At 36.8% G+C, this 19,583-nt stretch overlaps 1 protein-coding gene across 4 annotated transcripts in view; it reads left to right on the top strand.

Annotated features, from left to right (window-relative positions):
* Positions 1-19,583, top strand: part of CDH10 (cadherin 10) — a 143,898-nt gene that overhangs the window by 86,627 nt on the left and 37,688 nt on the right. For all 4 annotated transcript variants that reach the window (XM_064270867.1, XM_064270845.1, XM_064270859.1 and 1 more), the window contains one exon: positions 18,160-18,347. In XM_064270867.1, coding sequence (XP_064126937.1) covers positions 18,160-18,347 — 188 coding nt within the window. The remainder of the gene's footprint in view (positions 1-18,159; positions 18,348-19,583) is intronic.

Raw genomic sequence — 19,583 nt, 5'->3', positions numbered from 1 at the left:
GCATATATGTATATATGTGTGTGTGTGTATGTATGTATGTATATAATAAGCACCCATGGTAGCAGAAGTTTCTTAACTGTTAATCAAACAATACATTGCATTGGGCAAATCTGCAAAAGATTTCTTTAAAATCTTAAAAAGCAAAGATGTCACTTTGAGGATGAAGGTGTGCCTGACCCAACTATGGTATTTTCAATCACCTCGTAAGCATGTGAAAGCTGGACAATGAAAAAGGAAGACTAAAGAAGAATTAATGCATTTGAATTGTGAAGTTGGCAAATAATATTGAATATACCATAGATTACCAGCGGAATGAACAAATCTGTCTTGGAAGAATAACAGCCAGAATGCTCCTTAGAAGCAAGGATGGCAGGATTTTATCTTGCTTACTTTGAACATGTTACCAGGAGGGACAAATCTCTGGAGAAGGACATCAAGCTTGGTAGAGAGTCAGCAAAAAAGATGAAGACCTTCAACTAGACGAACTGACGCAGTGGCTCCAAAACTGTGTTGAAACATACCTACTATTGTAAGGATGATGCAGGACAGAGTAATGTTTCATTCTGTTATACATGGGTTTGCTATGAGTTGGAACCATTTTGATGATACCTAACAAGTGTATTTTATAATATCTGTAACATATAATGGGAATCTTTGGTTGGCATAAACAGTTAAGCACTTAGATAGCAGATTGGTAGTTTGAGTCTACCCAGAGGCATCTTGGAAGAAAGGCTTGGCAATCTACTTCCAAAAAATCAGCCATAGAAAACTCTGTGCCACACATTGTTACTTTGATACACATGGGGTCACCATGAGCTGGAGTTGAGTCAATGGCAACGAGCGCTGGTAACATATAATAGGTTCCAAATATGTATGGATTTCTTTTCATTCCCTTACCCTTATCAAGGGTGTGTCTAATGCTCATAGTCTTACTGTTTTCCTTGCTCTGATGTTATGTTGTTTCTGTTTTTAAATGACCAAACAAAGATTAAATAAAAGCACCTTAAACTTAGAACTATAACCAGAAAAACTAGAACAAAATTAATGTATTTCCCTCATGTGTACCAATTATAAAAGTTCCCTTCATGAGGACTACAGACCTAATTCCCTGCTCTCCAACCAAAGAGGTAACGGCCCTGGAATTTAGCCATGTTTTATTGTGCCAACATTGGAAAAATGTTTTACTTTTCACCTTAAATCCAACTACCTGGTATCACACTTGAAGACATCAGGTCACATTTTCTTCCCTCTAGAGAAGGAAGGAAATTAAACCTCTGAAACACAGGTAAAAATCTCCACCACAGATGAGCTACAAAGCCTAAAACATTCTTCAAGTGGACCGCAGCTCTTTGTTCACATTTATGTGCTTTCCCACATATTCTATCACAGAGAAAAAGACAGAGGACATTGCATATTTCTATATCCCTCTTAAGAGTGAGTAGACACCTTAAAAATCTAGCTGTCATAGAACAACGCTTCTGGTATACTCAGCAGTTTTGCTCATAGCTGAGGTGGGCAAGTGAAAGTCAGGAATCAACAGCGTGTATCTTTACGTTAATGTAAATTTAGCTGAGCCTTTACGAGGAGGAAAAATACCCACCAACTGCAAACAGAAGAGTGCCATGTGAGTGATTCTGTCATCTGTATTTATTTAGCTGTGATCCCCTTATGACAAATTTTAGGTTATTGTGTCTACTGGTAATCAGTATCAAATGTATAAGAATTTGATATGATAGTGATAGTGATTAAATAAGCATCTGGATCTATACCAAGTGCACTCAGTTGGATGAATTTACTGCTCTCTCTCTCTCTATATATAGCAGCTATAGGGAATGAAAGAATATTCTTTCATTCCCTGTAGCTGCTGTGCTCTAAGTTCAAGTGCAAGTTTCAGAGTCTCTTCTGACATCCATTCTGGCCTTTTCTTTCTTTCTTTTTTTTTTTTTTTTTAATGACCTTTTCCTTTCTTTGTGTATGCTGTCCTTGATGTCATCCCCCAACTTGTCTGGTCTTTGGTTATTAGAGGTCAGTGCCTCAAATGTGTTCTTGAGATGGTCTCTAAATTCAGGTGGGATATACTCAAGGTTGTGTTTTGGCTCTGATGGATTTGTTTTAATTTTCTTCAGCTTCAGCTTGAACTTGCATTTATACAATTGATGGTCTGTTCCTAAGTTTGCTCCTGGCCTTGTTCTGACTCATGACATTGAGATTCTCCATTGTCTCTTTCCTTAGATATAGTCGTTTTCATTCCTGTGTATTCCACCCAGTGAGGTCTACATGTATAGTTGCCATTTAAGTTGTTGAAAAAGGTATTTGCAATGAATAAGTTGTTTTTCTTGCAAAGTTCTATCATACGATCTCTGGTGTTGTTTCCATCACCAAGGCCATATTTTCCAATTACAGATCCTTCTTCTTTGTTTCTAACTTTCACATTCCAATCACCAATAATTATCAAAGCATCTTGATTGCATATTTGATTAATTTCATACTGCAGAAGTTGGTTAGAATCTTCAGTTTCTAAATCTTTGGCATTAATGGTTACAAATAATATGAGTGCTGGACTATATGAAGACCGCTGCATTAGGACCTGAGGAAGACTCATTATCAGCCTGAGATACGCAGATCACACAATCTGGCTCGCTGAAAATAAAGAGGATTTGATGCACTTGCTGATGAAGATCAAAGAACACAGCCTTCAGTATGGATTACACCTCAACATAGAGAAAACAAAAATCCTCACAACTGGACCAATGAGCAACATCGTGAAAAACAGAAAATATTGAAGTTGTCAAGGACTTCATTTTAATTGGATTCACAATCAATGCACACAAAAGCAGCAGTCAAGAAATTAAACAGTGCATTGCATTGGGCAAATATGCAGAAGACCACTTTAAAATGTTGAAAAGCAAAGATGTCGCTTATAAGAATAAAGTGTGCCTGACCCAAGTCATGGTATTTTCAATCACCTCATACACATGTGAAAGCTGGACGTTGAATAAGGAAGACTTAAGAAGAATTGATGCATTTGAATTATGATGTTGGAGAAGAATATTGAATATACCATGGATGGTCAGAAAAACAAACAAATCTGTCTTGAAAGAAGTACAACCAGAATGCTCCTTAGAAGCAAGGCTGATCAGACTTTGTCTCACATACTTTGCACATGTCATCAGGAGGGATCAGTCCTTGGAGAAGGGTATCATCCTTGGTAAAGTGGAGGGTCTGCGAAAAAGAAGAAAGCTCTCAAAGAGGTGGAATGATACAGTGGCTGCAAGAGTGGGTTCAGGCACAGCAATGATTGTGAGGATGGCTCAGGACTGGGCACTGTTTTGTTCTAGTCGGAACTGACTGGAAGGCACATAATAACAACAACAAAAATATAAATGCGGCAGTAAATTCTCAATAATCCGTATATATATAGAAATATACACACATACATATATATATATGGGCAACCCTGGTGGCATAGCAGTTAAGAACTGTGGCTGCTAACCAAAACTTCAGCCATTCAAATCTGCTGGGGGCTCCTTGGAAACTCTATGGGGCAGTTCTACTCTGTCTTATAGGGTCATTATGAGTAGAAATCAACTCAATGGCAGCATTTTTTTTAATATATATATATATATATATACACCGTGGAAGCCCTGATGGTATAGTGGTTAAGAGCTGTTGCTGCTAACCAAAAGGTTGGCAGTTTGAATCCACTAGGCGTGCTCCTTGGAAACTCTGTGGGGCAGTTCTACTCTGTCCTATAGGGCCGCTATGAGTCGGAATCCACTTGATGGCACACAATAATAACAACGACAGTGATCAAACATGAAAGATTTTTTTTGTTGGGGTCCTTATATTGCTTGGGTAGATAAGCAAACAAGTTTTCATGAGATAAGGTCTTTCAAGGAAATGTCTATATAACGTACATAGGGATTTAAGACACATACATTCAGTGAGCTATGAGAGCACCATAATCCCTGCCTAGTACAAGAGAGATTTGATTTAATAAGTGCTGATTTTCACTTTGTAAATAGAGTCAACCTCTCCTCTACTGGGGATCCCAAGGTAATGTAAGCCCCAGGCTGATCTGCATATTTTTATATTATCAAGCACATTTCAACTAGAGCGACTGCCAAGTAGGTCTCAAGGAAGATGCTTTAGCATGAGAAAGAAGGGAATGGAATTAAAAATGTCTCATTTTCCTGTTTTTATTATCTAGAATAAAATGAATATTCTTTTTATTCAAAAGCACCAGCCTACAATTTATATAGGCTAAATATAGCTATGGTTTTTAATTGACTACCATAACACTGCCAAACATTTGTAAGATTTTTCCTTTCATGGTTCCCTTGCCTACAGTTTGTAAAAATTGCAAAGAAATAAATCATTCCTTGATTTATTAATTAAATGAAGTCCTGCTTTGACCAAAGAACTATGCTAGGAAATAATAATAAATTATAACAATCTTAAATTAAAAAGTAAGATACAGGTTATCTCCACAAATAGAGTTTTGATTGGATGCATAGACACAACACTCTTGTGCACATACACACGTTTATTTTGTCACATTGTGTTTTCTCTCACACTCATTGTCACTCACTCATTTTCTTGTTTTCTTTCTTATACAGGTAGAGTTTATGTTTGTATGCACACACATACACACACACAAACATATACATATAACTGGAGAGTGATACAATGAAATTAGTGCTATTCTTGTCAATAAAGCTCAAATCATAAAGTTATAAATTGATAAGCTCTTTCAGATATAAAGGGATCAGGTGAGAAGAAATTATTTAAAGCCACATCTAAAATATATAAGAGTTTTTCAGGCAAGAAAAGAAGTGACATATTGCTGGAGAGCACTTTGGTAGGGAAGCAGAATGAACAAAGTAGCATTCGGTTAAATGTGTAAACGTGTGTAATTTGATATGGCTGAACCCAAGGCTCCAAAGCAGGGGTTGTGAGAGATGAGCAAGAAGCTACAGGCAGTGTTAACATCATTAAGGGGATGGATACAAATATAAAATGCCACATATATTATCTGAGAGATCATTTTTTTAGTCTCAGGTCTTCGTTTTGATTACTTATTCTGGGAGCAATGGAGCATACTGCTTGGATAGGGAGAATAATCACTGACGTGAATCTGAACTAATGCTAAAGATGGAGATAAGCAGTGGGAATTGAGATGAATCTAAGTGTGATCCGATGGACGTGATAATTAGTTTCATAAAAGGTTTGAGAGAAAAGAAGTGTAAAGAATATTTTTTAGCTTTTGACAGAAGAATTTGTTTGAAGACAGAGACAGGAAGTTCTGTTTGATTTGGATATTTTGAATTGAGATGGCTGTGGAAAGACCAAATCAAAAACCACACCCATTGCCGTCAAATTGATTCCAACTCGCAGGGACCTATAGCACAGAGTAGTACTTCCCCATAGTGTTCCCAAAGAATGGCAGGTGGATTCGAACTGTCTACCTTTTGGTTAGCAACCGAACATAACCACTGCGTGACCACAGCTCCTGTAGAAAGACAGTGGGTTGTAAATATCTAGTAAATGGTGAACTATGTAGGTCTGAGGTACAGTTGTGAAAATGTACACATATGGTCTCAAGTAGACTAAATGTTTAGAGTCATAGAAAACTAGATAGATAGCTGTGGTCTAGCTGCCTCTGACTCATGGTGACCCCGTGTACAACAGAACAAAATGTTACCTGGTTCTGCATCATATTCATGTTTGTAGGCATATCCAAGTCAATTGTGACTATTGTGCCAATCCATCCAATCCATGTCACGGAGGTTCCCTCTTGCCCTCAGTGGCCCTCTACTTTATTAACCATGATGTCCTCCTCCAGCAATTGATTCCTGTTGATGATGAGTCCAAAGTAATTCAGCTGGACAATGTTCTGTTGTGATCCATAAGGTTTTGATTACTTTTAGAGTGAAAGACCTGAGGAAATATACAATTTCCCAAATGTGATAAAATATATAATAGTCTAAGACAAATAAATTACTTAAAAATTATGCAAAAGGCCACTTGGAACTCTGCATTTTTTCCGGTGGAAAGTTGTCTTAAACTACTAGGCATTTTGCATAAAGATATTACAAAGTCTCTGTGTATTATACTATCCTCTAGAATAAACTTGGACTACATCCCTAGGTAGATGTAGAAATAGATAGATATAAAACTAGCTATACAAATATATTTAGACTCAATTAACCACCAGTACAGAGTTTAGTGTATGCCTAAAATTTCAGGTGAGACACATTGTAAAGAAACTGAGTACATGGTACAATGTGATATGCTTGTGAATGACTAATTTAAAGTTTTTCTTAACCACTCCCGGTTCTACATACCTTGTGTATTTCTACACATCCCAATTGTATGCTTTTTTTTAGAGTGCCAATTTACTTGGAGACAATTTCAAAGAAATGTAGCACAATGGATTCCCTGGTCACTGGGGATCAATGGTGGCTCTCTAAAAGCTTTGCCGTGTTCTTTCCTCAATGACACAAACAGGAAACTAAGCCATCCTGTAGCATCTTGTTTTGGTCTAATTTAGCTTAAATGCTCAAAGCTAAGTTAGTGATCAGGTCTCTAGTGCTCACAACTTTAGCTTTCTGTCTTTCCTGTGGTAAACATCTTCAATTCCAAAGCCTCAATAGTTTGTCAGTCTCTGGTGTGACTTTCAGTTCTCCTCTCCTTTTTCCTAAACGCCCATTTAGCATTGTATAATTTCCTTAACTACTCTGCTGTTTCCTCCAAGGAGCTTTAACTTGTTTTTAATTTCTTCCTGTTAAACTCATTAAAAAATATCTTTAAAACATTATACCATGGAATGGTTTATAAACATGCATAATTGTGTAGTTTTTCTTGAAGCAAGTATTATTTGCAATTATTATGCAGCGTAGAGATGTTACAATAAGATTGCAGACAAAGCAAATAAAAAAATAAAACTAATGGTAGATTATTCTGTTGGTTCGTAGATGTGGGGCTTTTCTGTCTGAAGTCTGGAAATGTAGAGAGTTCTTATGTAAATGTGAATGGAAATAACAGCAGGAAATAAAGAATAATGACAAATTACATATCTTTGAACCTTGTTTTTATCAAAAACAAAACAAAACAGCAGATATTTTTGCCAAGCACAGATCTGAAGGTAACCATTGTGCCCCCGGTGCCCTAGTGTTCTGCCTCTCTTCTTCTCTTCCTAACAGAACTCACCTTGTCACATCTCTTACTTTGCCTATTTTATGTCTGTCCTTCAAGTTCTCCTACTTACATTGAGCTGTCAATTATTTTTAATTCTAGTGCACAAACCTGCCATGTTTTTAATATTCAAGTGCAAAGGTGCTATTGATCAAAATTTTAGTACCACAAATGCCCTGGAATATTTAAGTCTTGAATGCTGAAGATACGGCAATATGTCAACCTTGTGTGAAAACTTTAATAACAGGAAGTTCAGATGTTGTGCATGGCTGTCAATAACAGTCTCAAAATGTACATCTTGAAGTGGCCATGTGTTTTACCCAGCCCTAGGGAAGCCTTCTTTGTATTACCGCACCCTAGACTTTTACTTGCTTAGTACAACTTTGTGTATGTGGTAAACCAATAGCCAATTACCTCTCTCCTCTTTGCATTCATGCCTTTGTTCCTAAGTGGATAATCACACTAAGAATATATTCACCACGAAGAAACATTTATCAGGTCGAGACATTAAAAGAGAAGCAAATGATTCAATCTGACACCTGGGAATGAACTTAAAACAACTATAAATTGAAATTGATGGGAAAGCGCACTGCATAATTAAAGCTCCATCAACTGTAGGATACAAAATAAGCAGCATGCAAATAGATGTCTTTAAAAAGGGATGAAACCGAAGGTGGGTGACAGGCTCCACTTTGCCTCTGTCAGTGTCAGCATAAAAATCTCTGCCACCTTCCTGGATTCCCTCCTGCTGTTTTCTCTTCATGGTAAACAGCCGTGGAAGGAGACATGCCAGCTCTCAATGTATTTTCAGTTTGCTTGACAAACTCAGATACTTGTGTTCAACAGACTAATCTGTAAATAAATGAAACAGTATAAATGAATAGTTTTTTTTATACCTTTAAAATATAGACATGCCTTTTTTAAAAAAATTGAAATAGACACATTATTTCTTATACCTTGATTTTTTCCAGTCATGAACATAATTCCAGAGAAAGTTTTTTTTCAAATTATGTTATGTAAGGCACTAAATAAACGTGTTGAATGAATTAATTACAAAATGTGTCATATAATCAGAGAAGTCATATATGCATATATTGTTGTTGTTCTTAGGTGCCATTGAGTCAGTTTTGACTCATAGCCACCCTATGCACAATGGAATGAAACACTGCCCAGTCCTGACGATAGTCGTTGTTATGCTTCAGCTCATTGCTGCAGCCACTGTGTCAGTCCACCTCACTGAAGGTCTTCCTCTTTTCCACTGACCCTGTACTCTGCCAAGCATGATGTCCTTCTCCAGGGACTGATCCCTTCTGACATGTCCAAAGTATGTAAGACACAGTTTGCCATCCTTGCCTCTAAGGAGCATTCTGGCTGCACTTCTAAGACAGATTTGTTTGTTCTTTTGGCAGTCCATGGTATATTCAGTATTCTTCACCAACACCACAATTCAAAGAAGTCAATTATCTGGTCTTCCTTATTCATTGTCCAGCTTTCACATGCATATATGATTGAAAATACCATCATTTGGGTCAGGCGCACCTTAGCCTTCAAGGTGACATCTTTGCTCTTCAGCACTTTGAAGAGGTCCTTTGCAGCAGATTTACCCGATGCAATGTGTCTTTTGATTTCTTGACTGCTGCTTCCATGGCTGTTGATTGTGGATCCAAGTAAAATGAAATCCTTGACAACTTCAATCTTTCCTCCATTTTTCATGATGTTGCTCATTGGTCCAGTTTTGAGGATTTTTGTTTTCTTTATGTTGAGGTGCAGTCCACACAGAGGGCTGTGGTCTTTGATCTTCAAGTCCTCTTCATTTTCAGCAAGCAAGGTTGTGTCATCTGCATAATGCAGGTTGTTAATGAGTCTTCCTCCAATCCTGATGCCCCCTTCTTCTTCATATAGTCCAGCTTCTCAGATTATTTGCTCAGCATACAGATTGAATAGACATGGTGAAATAATACAAGCCTGACACACACCTTTCCTGACTTTAAACCAATCAGTATCCCCTTGTTCTGTCCAAACAACTGCCTCTTGATCTATGTAAAGGTTCCTCATGAGCACAATTAAGTGTTCTGGAATTCCCATTCTTTGCAATGTTATCCATAATTTGTTATGATCCACACTGTCGAATGCCTTTATATAGTCAATAAAACACAGGTAAACATCCTCCTGGTATTCTCTGCTTTCAACCAGGATCCACCTGACATCAGCAATGATACCCCTGGATCCATGTCCTCTTCTGAAACCAGCCTGAATTTCTGGCCGTTCCCTGTTGGCATTCTGCTGCAGCCATTTTTGAATGATCTTCAGCAAAATTTTGCTTGTGTATGATATTAATGATATTGTTCTATAATTTCCACATTCGGTTGGATCACCTTTCTTGGGAATAGGCATAAATTTGGATCTCTTCCAGTCATTTGGGCAGGAAGCTGTCTTCCATATTTCTTGGCATAGATGAGTGAGCACCTCCAGCGCTGCATCTGTTTGTTGAAATAGCTCAATTGATATTCCATTAATTCCTGGAGCCTTGTTTTTTGCCAATGCCTTCAGAGCAGCTTGGACTTCTTCCTTCAGTACCATCGGTTCCTGATCATATGCCACCTCTTGAAATGGTTGACATCGATTAATTCTTTTTGGTATAATGACTGTGTATTCCTTCCATCTTCTTTTGATGCTTCCTGCGTCATTTAATATTTTCCCCATAAAATCCTTCAGTATTGCAACTCGAGAATTGAATTTTTTCTTCAGTTCTTTCAGCTTGAGAAACACCAAGCCTGTTCTTCCCTTTTGGTTTTCTATCTTCAGCTCTTTGCACATGTCATTATAACACTTTACTTTGTCTTCTCGAGCCACCCTTTGAAATCTTCTGTCCAGTTCTTTGACTTCATCAATTCTTCCTTTTACTTTAGCTGCTTGATGTTTGAGAGCAAGTTTCTGAGTCTTTTCTGACATCCATCTTGGCCTTTTCTTTCTTTCCTGTCTTTTCAATGACCTCTTGCTTTCTTCATGGATGATGTCATTCCACAACTCGTCTGGTCTTCGGTCGCTAGTTTCAATGCGTCAAATCTATTCTTCACATGGTCTCTGAATTCAGGTGGGATGTACTCAAGGTCATATTTTGGCTCTTGTGGACTTGCTCTGATTGTCTTCAGTTTCAGCTTGAACTTGCATATGAGCATTTGATGGTCTGTTCCACAGTTGATCCGTGGCCTTGTTCTGACGGATGATATTGAGCTTTTCCATCGTCTCTTTCCACAGGTGTAGTCAATTTGATTTCTTTGTGTTCCATCTGGTGAGGTCCATGTATATAGTCACCGTTTATGTTGGTGAAAGAAGGTAGTTGCAATGAAGAAGTCATTGGTCTTGCAAAATTCTATCATTCGATCTCTGGCATTGTTTCTATCACCAAGGCCATATTTTCCAAGTACTGATTCTTCTTTGTTTCCAGCTTTGCAATCCAACAGCCAATAATTATCAATGCATCTTGATTGCATGTTCAATCATTTTCAGACTGAAGCAGCTGATAAAAATCTTCTATTTCTTCATTTGGCCCTACAACATATATATACAGAATAGCTCTTTGTATTTGTTGCCGTAAGAACTAAATCTACTGTATTTTAATGAATGGGGCCCAGTTGTAATTATGGCTTTTCTTGAATGTCCAGAAAACCTTTTATTATTCTTTCAGAAAAATATAAATAATTATGTATATACATACATTCAGATATATTTTTATATAAAGCAACAAGTAACTGAAGGAGAAATTATGATATTATACCAACAGTATCTCATATATCATATTACACTATATTATACATATCCTCATCCATCTATCAGTTTTGTCATACTCTTTAGTGGCTTGCTGGAAGCTTTGCTACCAGTGCGATCAGTATTTCAAATACCAGCAGATCATCCATGATAGACATGTTTCAGCAGATATTCTAGACTCTGACAGACCAGGAAGAAAGGCCTGGCAAGCTACTTCCAAAAACAGACAACGAAAGCCTTCTGGATCACAAAAGACTTGCTTGCTTGGTACATGTAATTAGGAGGAACCACTCGCTAGGGTAGGACATCATATTGGTAAAACATAGGGTCAGCAAATGCAAGGGAGACCCTAGTTGAGATAGATTGGCACAATAGATACAATGGTGGACTCAAACATGCCAATAACTGGAAAGATGATGCAAGACCAGGGCAATGTTTTGTTCTGTTGTACATGGGGTTGCCATGAGTCAGAGTGGATTTGATGGGAGCTAATAATATTTTTTTTAATAATAATAACTATATATATAGTTATAATCTGTCTGTCTGTATACCATATACATATGTATAGATATAATCAATAAAATTACAAAATTTAGGCTCATTATAATATGAACCAATGAAGCATAATCCCTTTCCTGTATAGGTATCAAAAAGTACTAAAAAATAACATGAATAACTCAAACTGTAATCAAAATTAAATGTGGTTTGTAATGAGTATTGTCTCTGAACCAATCAAGAAATGAAATGATACATAGTTTTGGATTCTTGACCAGGACTATTAAGACAAGATCAAAGCAGAGAAATTTTCAGAATTTAAGTATGTGCCTAAGAATATGAATCAAGTGATCTCAAAGAACCCCAAGCTAAAAATAAAAAGTGGGAGAACAAATTCCCAGAGACAATACCCACAGTGAAATCTATGTGACAGTAAAATTAATGAAACAAAGAAACTTATTTTCTTTTTTTTCTGTGTTGAAAAAAGACTCCGTGGTATTGAGACTTTATTTAGCATAACCTGATAAATTCTAATATCGGCAGGACAGTTTTTCATTTATTTACTTTGAAAATAATTTGCATCAAGATATTAAATACACAAATAGTAAATAAATAAATAAAAGCTACCATGCCTTCTATTCATTCTCACCTTCAATTCTTTATCACAGACAATGACTTTAAACCATTACTTTGTTATGCCACTGTATATTCTCCTCCAAATATAATTTCATCTCCTTTTCTTCAGGTTCTCTATTGCTTATGTTTGTAAGTTTAAATATTATGAAGTTTCTTTTACATCCACCATTGACAGCCTCTTTGTCTGTCTTTTGGTTCCGAGAGCATTCTCCCTCACCTGCTAAATCTGTTAACTGTCTAAATAGAAACCAAAAAAATTAAAGTGCAATTGTTTTAAATACTATGCTATTCTCTGTGTAAAAATTTGATCTTTTATGCTGCTGTGTATAATCAAGCATGCCATAGATCTCTATATTGTCAGCAGTTGTATTCTTTTTTTTATTCTTAATAATATGTTTTTCCTTTTCTCGCTTTTCCTTAGTCTTGCCAGATAGATGTTTGTGTTTCCAAAGAACCAACTTTTGACATTTTTATCTTTTTTTTTGTACATTTATTTTCTAGTTCATCAATTTCTACTTTTCTATGTATTATTTCACATTTCTTTTGTGTGGGGCTTATTATATTATTCTTTTTTAGTTTCATATGTTTAATTCTTAGCTCATTAAGTTTAAGCTTGCCTTTCTTTGTGTACAAGCATATGAAGTTATATACTACTTTCTCTAAATAGTATAATTTTTCCTGCAGTACACAGGGTGATTTTCTTTCCTTCTGTCTTTATTTTTTCAATTCTAGGTTTGTTGTTTTTCTTTCTTTTTGTTCCCAAACGTGTTACCTTATTTGAACCATGAGTTATATAGAAGTTTATTTGTAAATTTTCAAGTTTATGAGGAATTAGGGGTTAATTAAATTGTAACATGGTCAGAGAATGTAGTAGATGCATTTATAAAAATGTATTTATTTACTGCTTTAAGTCCTTCATTCATGCTTGAAAAGAATCTGTTTCCTCTAGATGGTGCATACAGGTTTTATATACATGTCAATTAAACCATTCATGTTATTTGTATTTGTTTTGTTATTTATTCATTTATTTTTGTATACTTGACAGACCACTTCTTCAGAAAACATTAGCGTGACTGGTTTTCACATAGGCTTTAGGTTGGAAAACAGGCTATAATGATGCTGAAGATGTTAGTAGAAACCAGATTGTATAAAGCTTTATAAAACAAGTGAAATTAAGAACGTACCTTAGCATCAATAAAAAGTCCTTGAAGTGCTTTAAGTAGAGAGTTAATATAATATTTTAGAAGCGTTACTTTTGCTACAGTATGATAAATCAATTGATTGAGGTGCGAGTTTTATGACACCTTACAGTGTGTTTCCTTTAAGAAGTTCTTGCATTTACTGGGCTGGGGTTACTGATGTTCTGTGCTAGCAGCATGGGGAAGTAGATCTGTATCAGGAGGAAGGGGAACAGTTTGGCAGGCAAAGAACTGCAGGAACACTTTGTTGTAGGGAGAAAATGTCTATTAAATATTGAGGTAAGATATATCTTGGCATGTTGATAAAAACAAGATCAATGGGATCAGAGTGCATTATTAAAAGGAAAGAATGACAGCAAAAAGAAGCCAAATTATAGGGCCAACCTAAGAATGTTTTAACTTTTCTTTAGTACAGCGGGAACCATTGAAGAGTTTTGGAGCTCTGAACAATTCTTGATAAGACTAATGTTTTCAAAAAAAGGAAATATGGATGCAATACAGACTGAGAGCAACTGAGAATGGATTGGATTTTGCTCATAGATTAGTTGGGACGCTTCCGTTTGTTCAGTTTACAAATATCTATTTAGTGGCTAAGGAGCTGGGGTGGCACAGTCAAACACTTTTTATTTTTATTATTTTTTTTTTCCTGTGGAATCATTTTTAACATAAAACAAAGATAAAACCCTGCAATCTGTCAGCATGTCTTGTTTTTACAAGATCCACACTAGGCCACAGGACTCTGTAGCAAACAGTCCTTAGGAGCATTTAATGGAGAGAAGCAGAAGAAAACAATCTCCAGAAGGCTGTAAATGCCCAATAGCTAAGAAAGATCGGAACACTAGAGCAGTCTTTTTCTTTTCATATCCTCCTAAGTCTTCTTATTCACAACATTCACACTGGAGTCTTCATACTCTTCCTCAGTGTCAAATTGCCACTGTTCTGATGCCTTCTGCGGTTTCAGCTTGGTCCACTAGGAGACGATATCAGTCCCACCAGTCTCTCTACAGGAGAAAGATGTGACAGTCTGCTTCCATAAAGACTACAGCGTTGGAAATTTTATGGGCCAGTTCTACCCTGTCCTATAGGGTCGCTATAAGTCAGAATCAACTCAACTGCAGCAGGTTATTTAGTGGCTTCTACACTTAGAATGGAGCCCTGGTGGTGCAGTGGTTAAGAGCTATGGCTGCTAACCAAAAGGTCAGCAGTTTGATCCTCCTGCCACACCCTGGAATAGATTTGATGCATTGACCAATAATGATGGAAAACCAGATGAATTATGGGATGACATCAAGGACATCTTACTTGAAGAAAGCAAAATGTCATTAAAAAAACAGGAAGGAAAGAAAAGACTAAAATGGATGTCAGAAGAGACTGAAACTTGCTCTTGAAAGTAAAGTAGCTAAAGCCAGCGGAAGAAATGAAGACATAAGCAAGCTGAAGAGATTACAAAGGGCTGTTTGAGAAGACAAAGTATTATAATGAAATGTGCAAAGATCTGGAGATAGAAAAGCAAAAGGGAAGAACATGCTCAGCATTTATCAATCTGAAAGAACTGAAAAGAAAATTAAAGGCTTGGGTTGCAATATTGAAGAATTCCATAAGAAAATTTTGAACAACACAGGAAGCATCAAAAGAATATGGAAGGAATACACAGAGTCACTGTACCAAAAAGAATTTTCAGTGTTCAACCATTTCAGTAGGTAGCCTATGATCAAGAACTGATGGTGTTGTAGGAAAAGATCCAAGTGAAGAATGGGAATTCCAAAACTGTTGCTTGTGCTCACGTGGAACCTGTACATAGACCAAGAGGCAGTGGCTCGAACATAACAAGGGGATACTGCCTGTTTTAAAATCAAGAAAGTTGTGCATTAGGGTTGTATCCTTTCACCATACTTAATTAACCTGTATGTTCTGGTAAATAATCCAAGAAGCTGAACTATGTGAAGAAGAACACAGCATCAGGATTGGAGGAAGGCTCATTAACAACATGTAATATTGAGATGACATAACCTTGCTTGCTGAAGGTGAAGAGGACTTAAAGCACTTACTGATAAATATCAAAGACTACAGCCTTCACTATGGGTTCACAACATGAAGAAGACCAAAATCCTCACAATTGGACCAATAAGCTACATCATGATAAATGGAGAAAAGATTGAAGTTGTCAAGGATTTCATTTTACTTTAATTCACAATCAATGCCCATGGAAGCTGCAGTCGAGAAATCAAATGACAGATTGCTTTAGGCAGATCTGTCGCAAAAGACCTCTTTGAAGTGCTAAAACAAACAAACAAACAAAAGTCACTTTGAGAACTAACGTGTAGAGCCATGGTATTTTCAATTACCTCATATGCATGGAAAAGTTCGACAATGAATAAGGAAGACTGAAAAGAATTGATGCCTTTGAATTATGATGTTGGTGAGGAATATTGAATGTACCATGGACTGCCAGAAGCATGTAGAAATCTGTCTTGGAAGAAGTACAGCCAGGATACTCCTTAGAAGCAAGGATGTCTCACGTACTTTGCACACGTCATCAGGAGGGACCAGTCCCTGAAGAAGGACATTGTGCTTGGTAAAGTAGAGAGTAAGTGAAAAAGAGGAAGACCCTCAATGAGGCTGATTGACACAGTGGCTGCAACAAGGGCCTCAAAAGTAGCACCAGTTATGAGGATGGCTTAGGACCAGGCAGTGTTTCATTCTGTTGTACATAAGGTCGCCATAAGTTGGAGTCAACAAGAGGGCAACTAACAATAACAATACATTCAATGACACTGTAATGGTAAGAAAAAAAAAAAATACAAAGCCTCTCTTTCGTATTGCATCCTTGTGCTACATACAAACAAATAAGTGGTATGAAGAATTTTTACCTTATTTTCAGTAAGGTCATATTCAATACACAAAAATAAAAAACCAGACCCACTGCCATCAAGTCTATTCTGATGGCAGAATACTCTGACCCTATAGGATAGAGTAGAACTATCTCATAGAGTTTCCAAGGAGCAGTTATTGGATTCAAACTGCTGACCTTTTGGTTAGCAGCCAAACACTTAACCACTGCACCGCCAGGGCTCCTATATTCAATAAGGTCGTTGTCACACTTCCGAGATTACAATTAACCCTGTTATGGATTGAACTATATCCCTTAAAAAGAAATCTTGAAGTCCTAACACCTGATATCTGTGAACCAGATCTTCTTTAAAAATTGGGTCTTTGAAAATGTTATCAGTTAACATGAGGTCATATTGGAGTAGTGTGGGTTCTAATCCAGTCTGAATTGTGTCCTATAAAAAGGGAAGAGATACAGAAAGACAGACAAATGGAGGAAGTCCATGTGAAGATGCACCTATATGTGGGTCTACTAGAATCGGAAAGAGACAAGAAAAAGTCTTCCTCTGGATATCTCAGAGGGAGCATGACCCAGACCAACACGTTGATTTGAACTTCTAGTCTCCAGAACTGTGAGACAGTAAATTTCCAGTTCTTACAATCCCCCGTTTGTGCAATTTTGGTACAGAAGACCTGGGAAACTAATGCAAGCAGACATCTGAAGGAATAGAAGTGAGCAAGCCATCTGAATATTCAGTGGAAAGGTCTTCTAAAGCTAAGAAATATCAAAGGCAAAGATCCAGATGACAGGAGCCAAGGAACGAGTTGAGAATTGCATTCAGCAGTGTGTTACCAGAGATAGATGGAGAGAAAAACAGAAAAGAGAATCAACAGTATAGGGTAATAAACCAACTGGAGTGGGAAGAAATACAAGCCTTAACAGTATCTCCTAGGAAATGACTTCCGAAATTGAATGGTTGTAGGTGCCATTGTCTCAGACTTGATAAACTTCACAATGACCATGTGAGGGTAGTGGGGAAACAATTTTATGTGAGGAAAATAGCATGCAACAACAGAGAGAGAGAGGTGTAGGAAATTAAGTTTTGACCAGAAATCTCTGAAAAGTCCAATTTAGTGTAACTATTTCATGGAACTGACTAACGGGAGAATACATTAGGGAAGATATACTGGGGCAAGAGCACAGCTGGCTAAGAGCTCTGGGCTTTATTATGTATATTAAGGAGAATTACTTAAGGTTTATGGGTTAGAAGGTGCTATCATCAGAAGCGTCCTTCAGGTCGATTAATCCATCAGTAATATGTAGTTTATGACCAGGTACTAAAGTATAAATCCCATTAGCAGTGGAGGTTGTTCAGCTTGAAGCACATCCAGGTGCATGCACCAGGAGCTTAGATAATTTCTTGTTTTTCTCTCAAATGGAGGGGAGTTTGTCAGAATTTAGGGCTTTTACATCGACAGTGTGAAGGACGTCTTCATATTTCTCCCACAGACTAGCCTTTATTTCTCTTGTCACAAATAGAAATAGAGTTCCTACACACTATAACTGATTTCATGGGATCGCATAACATTTTATCGTGCAGGTGAAATAAACTAAGAGTAGTAAATACCTAAATACGGGAAAATGAAAATGGTAGTTATATTTACTCTGTATTATGCGATTTGTTATGATCGTATACATATCTCCACTTAAAACTTGTCTGTAGTTATTTGTGCAATTGCAAAAAAAGACAACTTGCTCTTTTTTAAAAAGCCAGCTTTCCATAATGCTATAAGAGGTAGGCATTCACTATTTATAATAATATCCACAGACCAAAGCGCCAAAGTGTCACTTTTTTCCTGGACCTTAATTTAACGTAACCATAATTAGTTGTATGTATTAATTTTTATTAATTTAGTTGACCCTTAAGATTTATGATGCATTCACATACATATTTACCTTTGAATATTCTATTGAGAAATTACTCTAATTATCCATCTCTCTCTATATATACATTCTCTCCTTTATTCTTTGCAGACACCATCCATCTTCGAGTTCTTGAATCCTCCCCTGTTGGCACAGCCATTGGAAATGTAAAAGCAACTGATGCTGACACTGGGAAAAATGCTGAAGTAGAATACCGAATTATTGATGGCGACGGGACTGATATGTTTGACATCATAACTGAGAAGGACACACAGGAAGGGATCATAACCGTGAAAAAGGTACATAGCATCAGTATAAATCAGTATCTGTGTATTTAGAGAGTACACTCTGCCCTCCATATCCATGGGTTCAGCACCTTTGTATTTAACCAACCGCGGATCAAAAATATTTGGAAAGAAAGTTCCAAAAAGCAAACCTTCAGTTTACCTCATACCAAGCTCTACACTGAATTCACATGAAAGAAGTGATGGGTAGGCAATCCCTGCTCTAGCCTTCTGCCATTTCAAAGATCCTCAGGCTCTCTCTAGCACTCTTTGTTTGAGCATTGTTCACCTCTTGTCTTGCATTATTCCCTAATCAACGCAGTACCAGTACCATGTAACAATTATTTACATAGCATTTACATTGTATAAGGTATTGTAAGTAATCTAGACATGGCTTAAAGTATACTGGATGATGTGCAAATACTATGCCATTTTATATAAGGGACTTGTGCATCCATGGATTTTGGTATCGTGAAGGGCCCTGGGACTAATCTCCCTGCAGATACCAAAGGATGACTCATAGGTTTCATTACTCTATTTTTCGTTATGCACTACCCACCAAGAAATATCACTATCATCAAATGTAATCATGTTTTGCATAAGTAAGAGGGAAAGAAAACCAAAGAGCTCTTTAGAAATGTCGGCCAAATTTTTTTTGGTTGAAACATGGCACATGAGATTTTTTAAAATTTCAAGGGCAAGTTGATATATGTGTGATTATATTTCTGAGATGTGTGATTATATTTCTGAACCATGTTAACCAAAAAAAAATTTTTTTTTTAAAAAAAGACCACCCTAATAACACTGTTTTCTTAAAAATAGAACTATTAAATACCTAATAATGGCAATATATCCAGTTGGAGGCATAAAGAGTAGTACGCCATCTTTCCAGATGTATGAAGCAATAATTAGAGTTGCTAATAAAAACAGACAGCCTGAATTGGAACATAATTTAATTGTTCACATTTTCCCGTCTGCTATATAAATTAAACTTTCCTGCTAGCATATGCTCATTGATACCATTTAAAGGTAACCAGTTTTAAATAGTAGAGTTGGTACCGTGGTAGTCTGAAAAGAATAAGACACATTAAAATTTAGGTATTAATGAAATGGGATGCGCACTGTACTGGCATAAAGTAACCAGTGAGATACTGGTTAATCACCAAAAAAAGAAAGAAAAAACTATCCTAGGATTTTATTGCAAAGCTCAAGGTATACAACTGTTACCACAGGGACAGTGTGATTAGCAAG

Source organism: Loxodonta africana, chromosome 2 (assembly GCF_030014295.1).
Source record: "Loxodonta africana isolate mLoxAfr1 chromosome 2, mLoxAfr1.hap2, whole genome shotgun sequence".
In the NCBI taxonomy this organism is placed as follows: Eukaryota; Metazoa; Chordata; class Mammalia; order Proboscidea; family Elephantidae; genus Loxodonta; species Loxodonta africana.
Note: the sequence above shows the minus strand (reverse complement) of the source record. Positions and strands in the feature narration are given on the sequence as shown.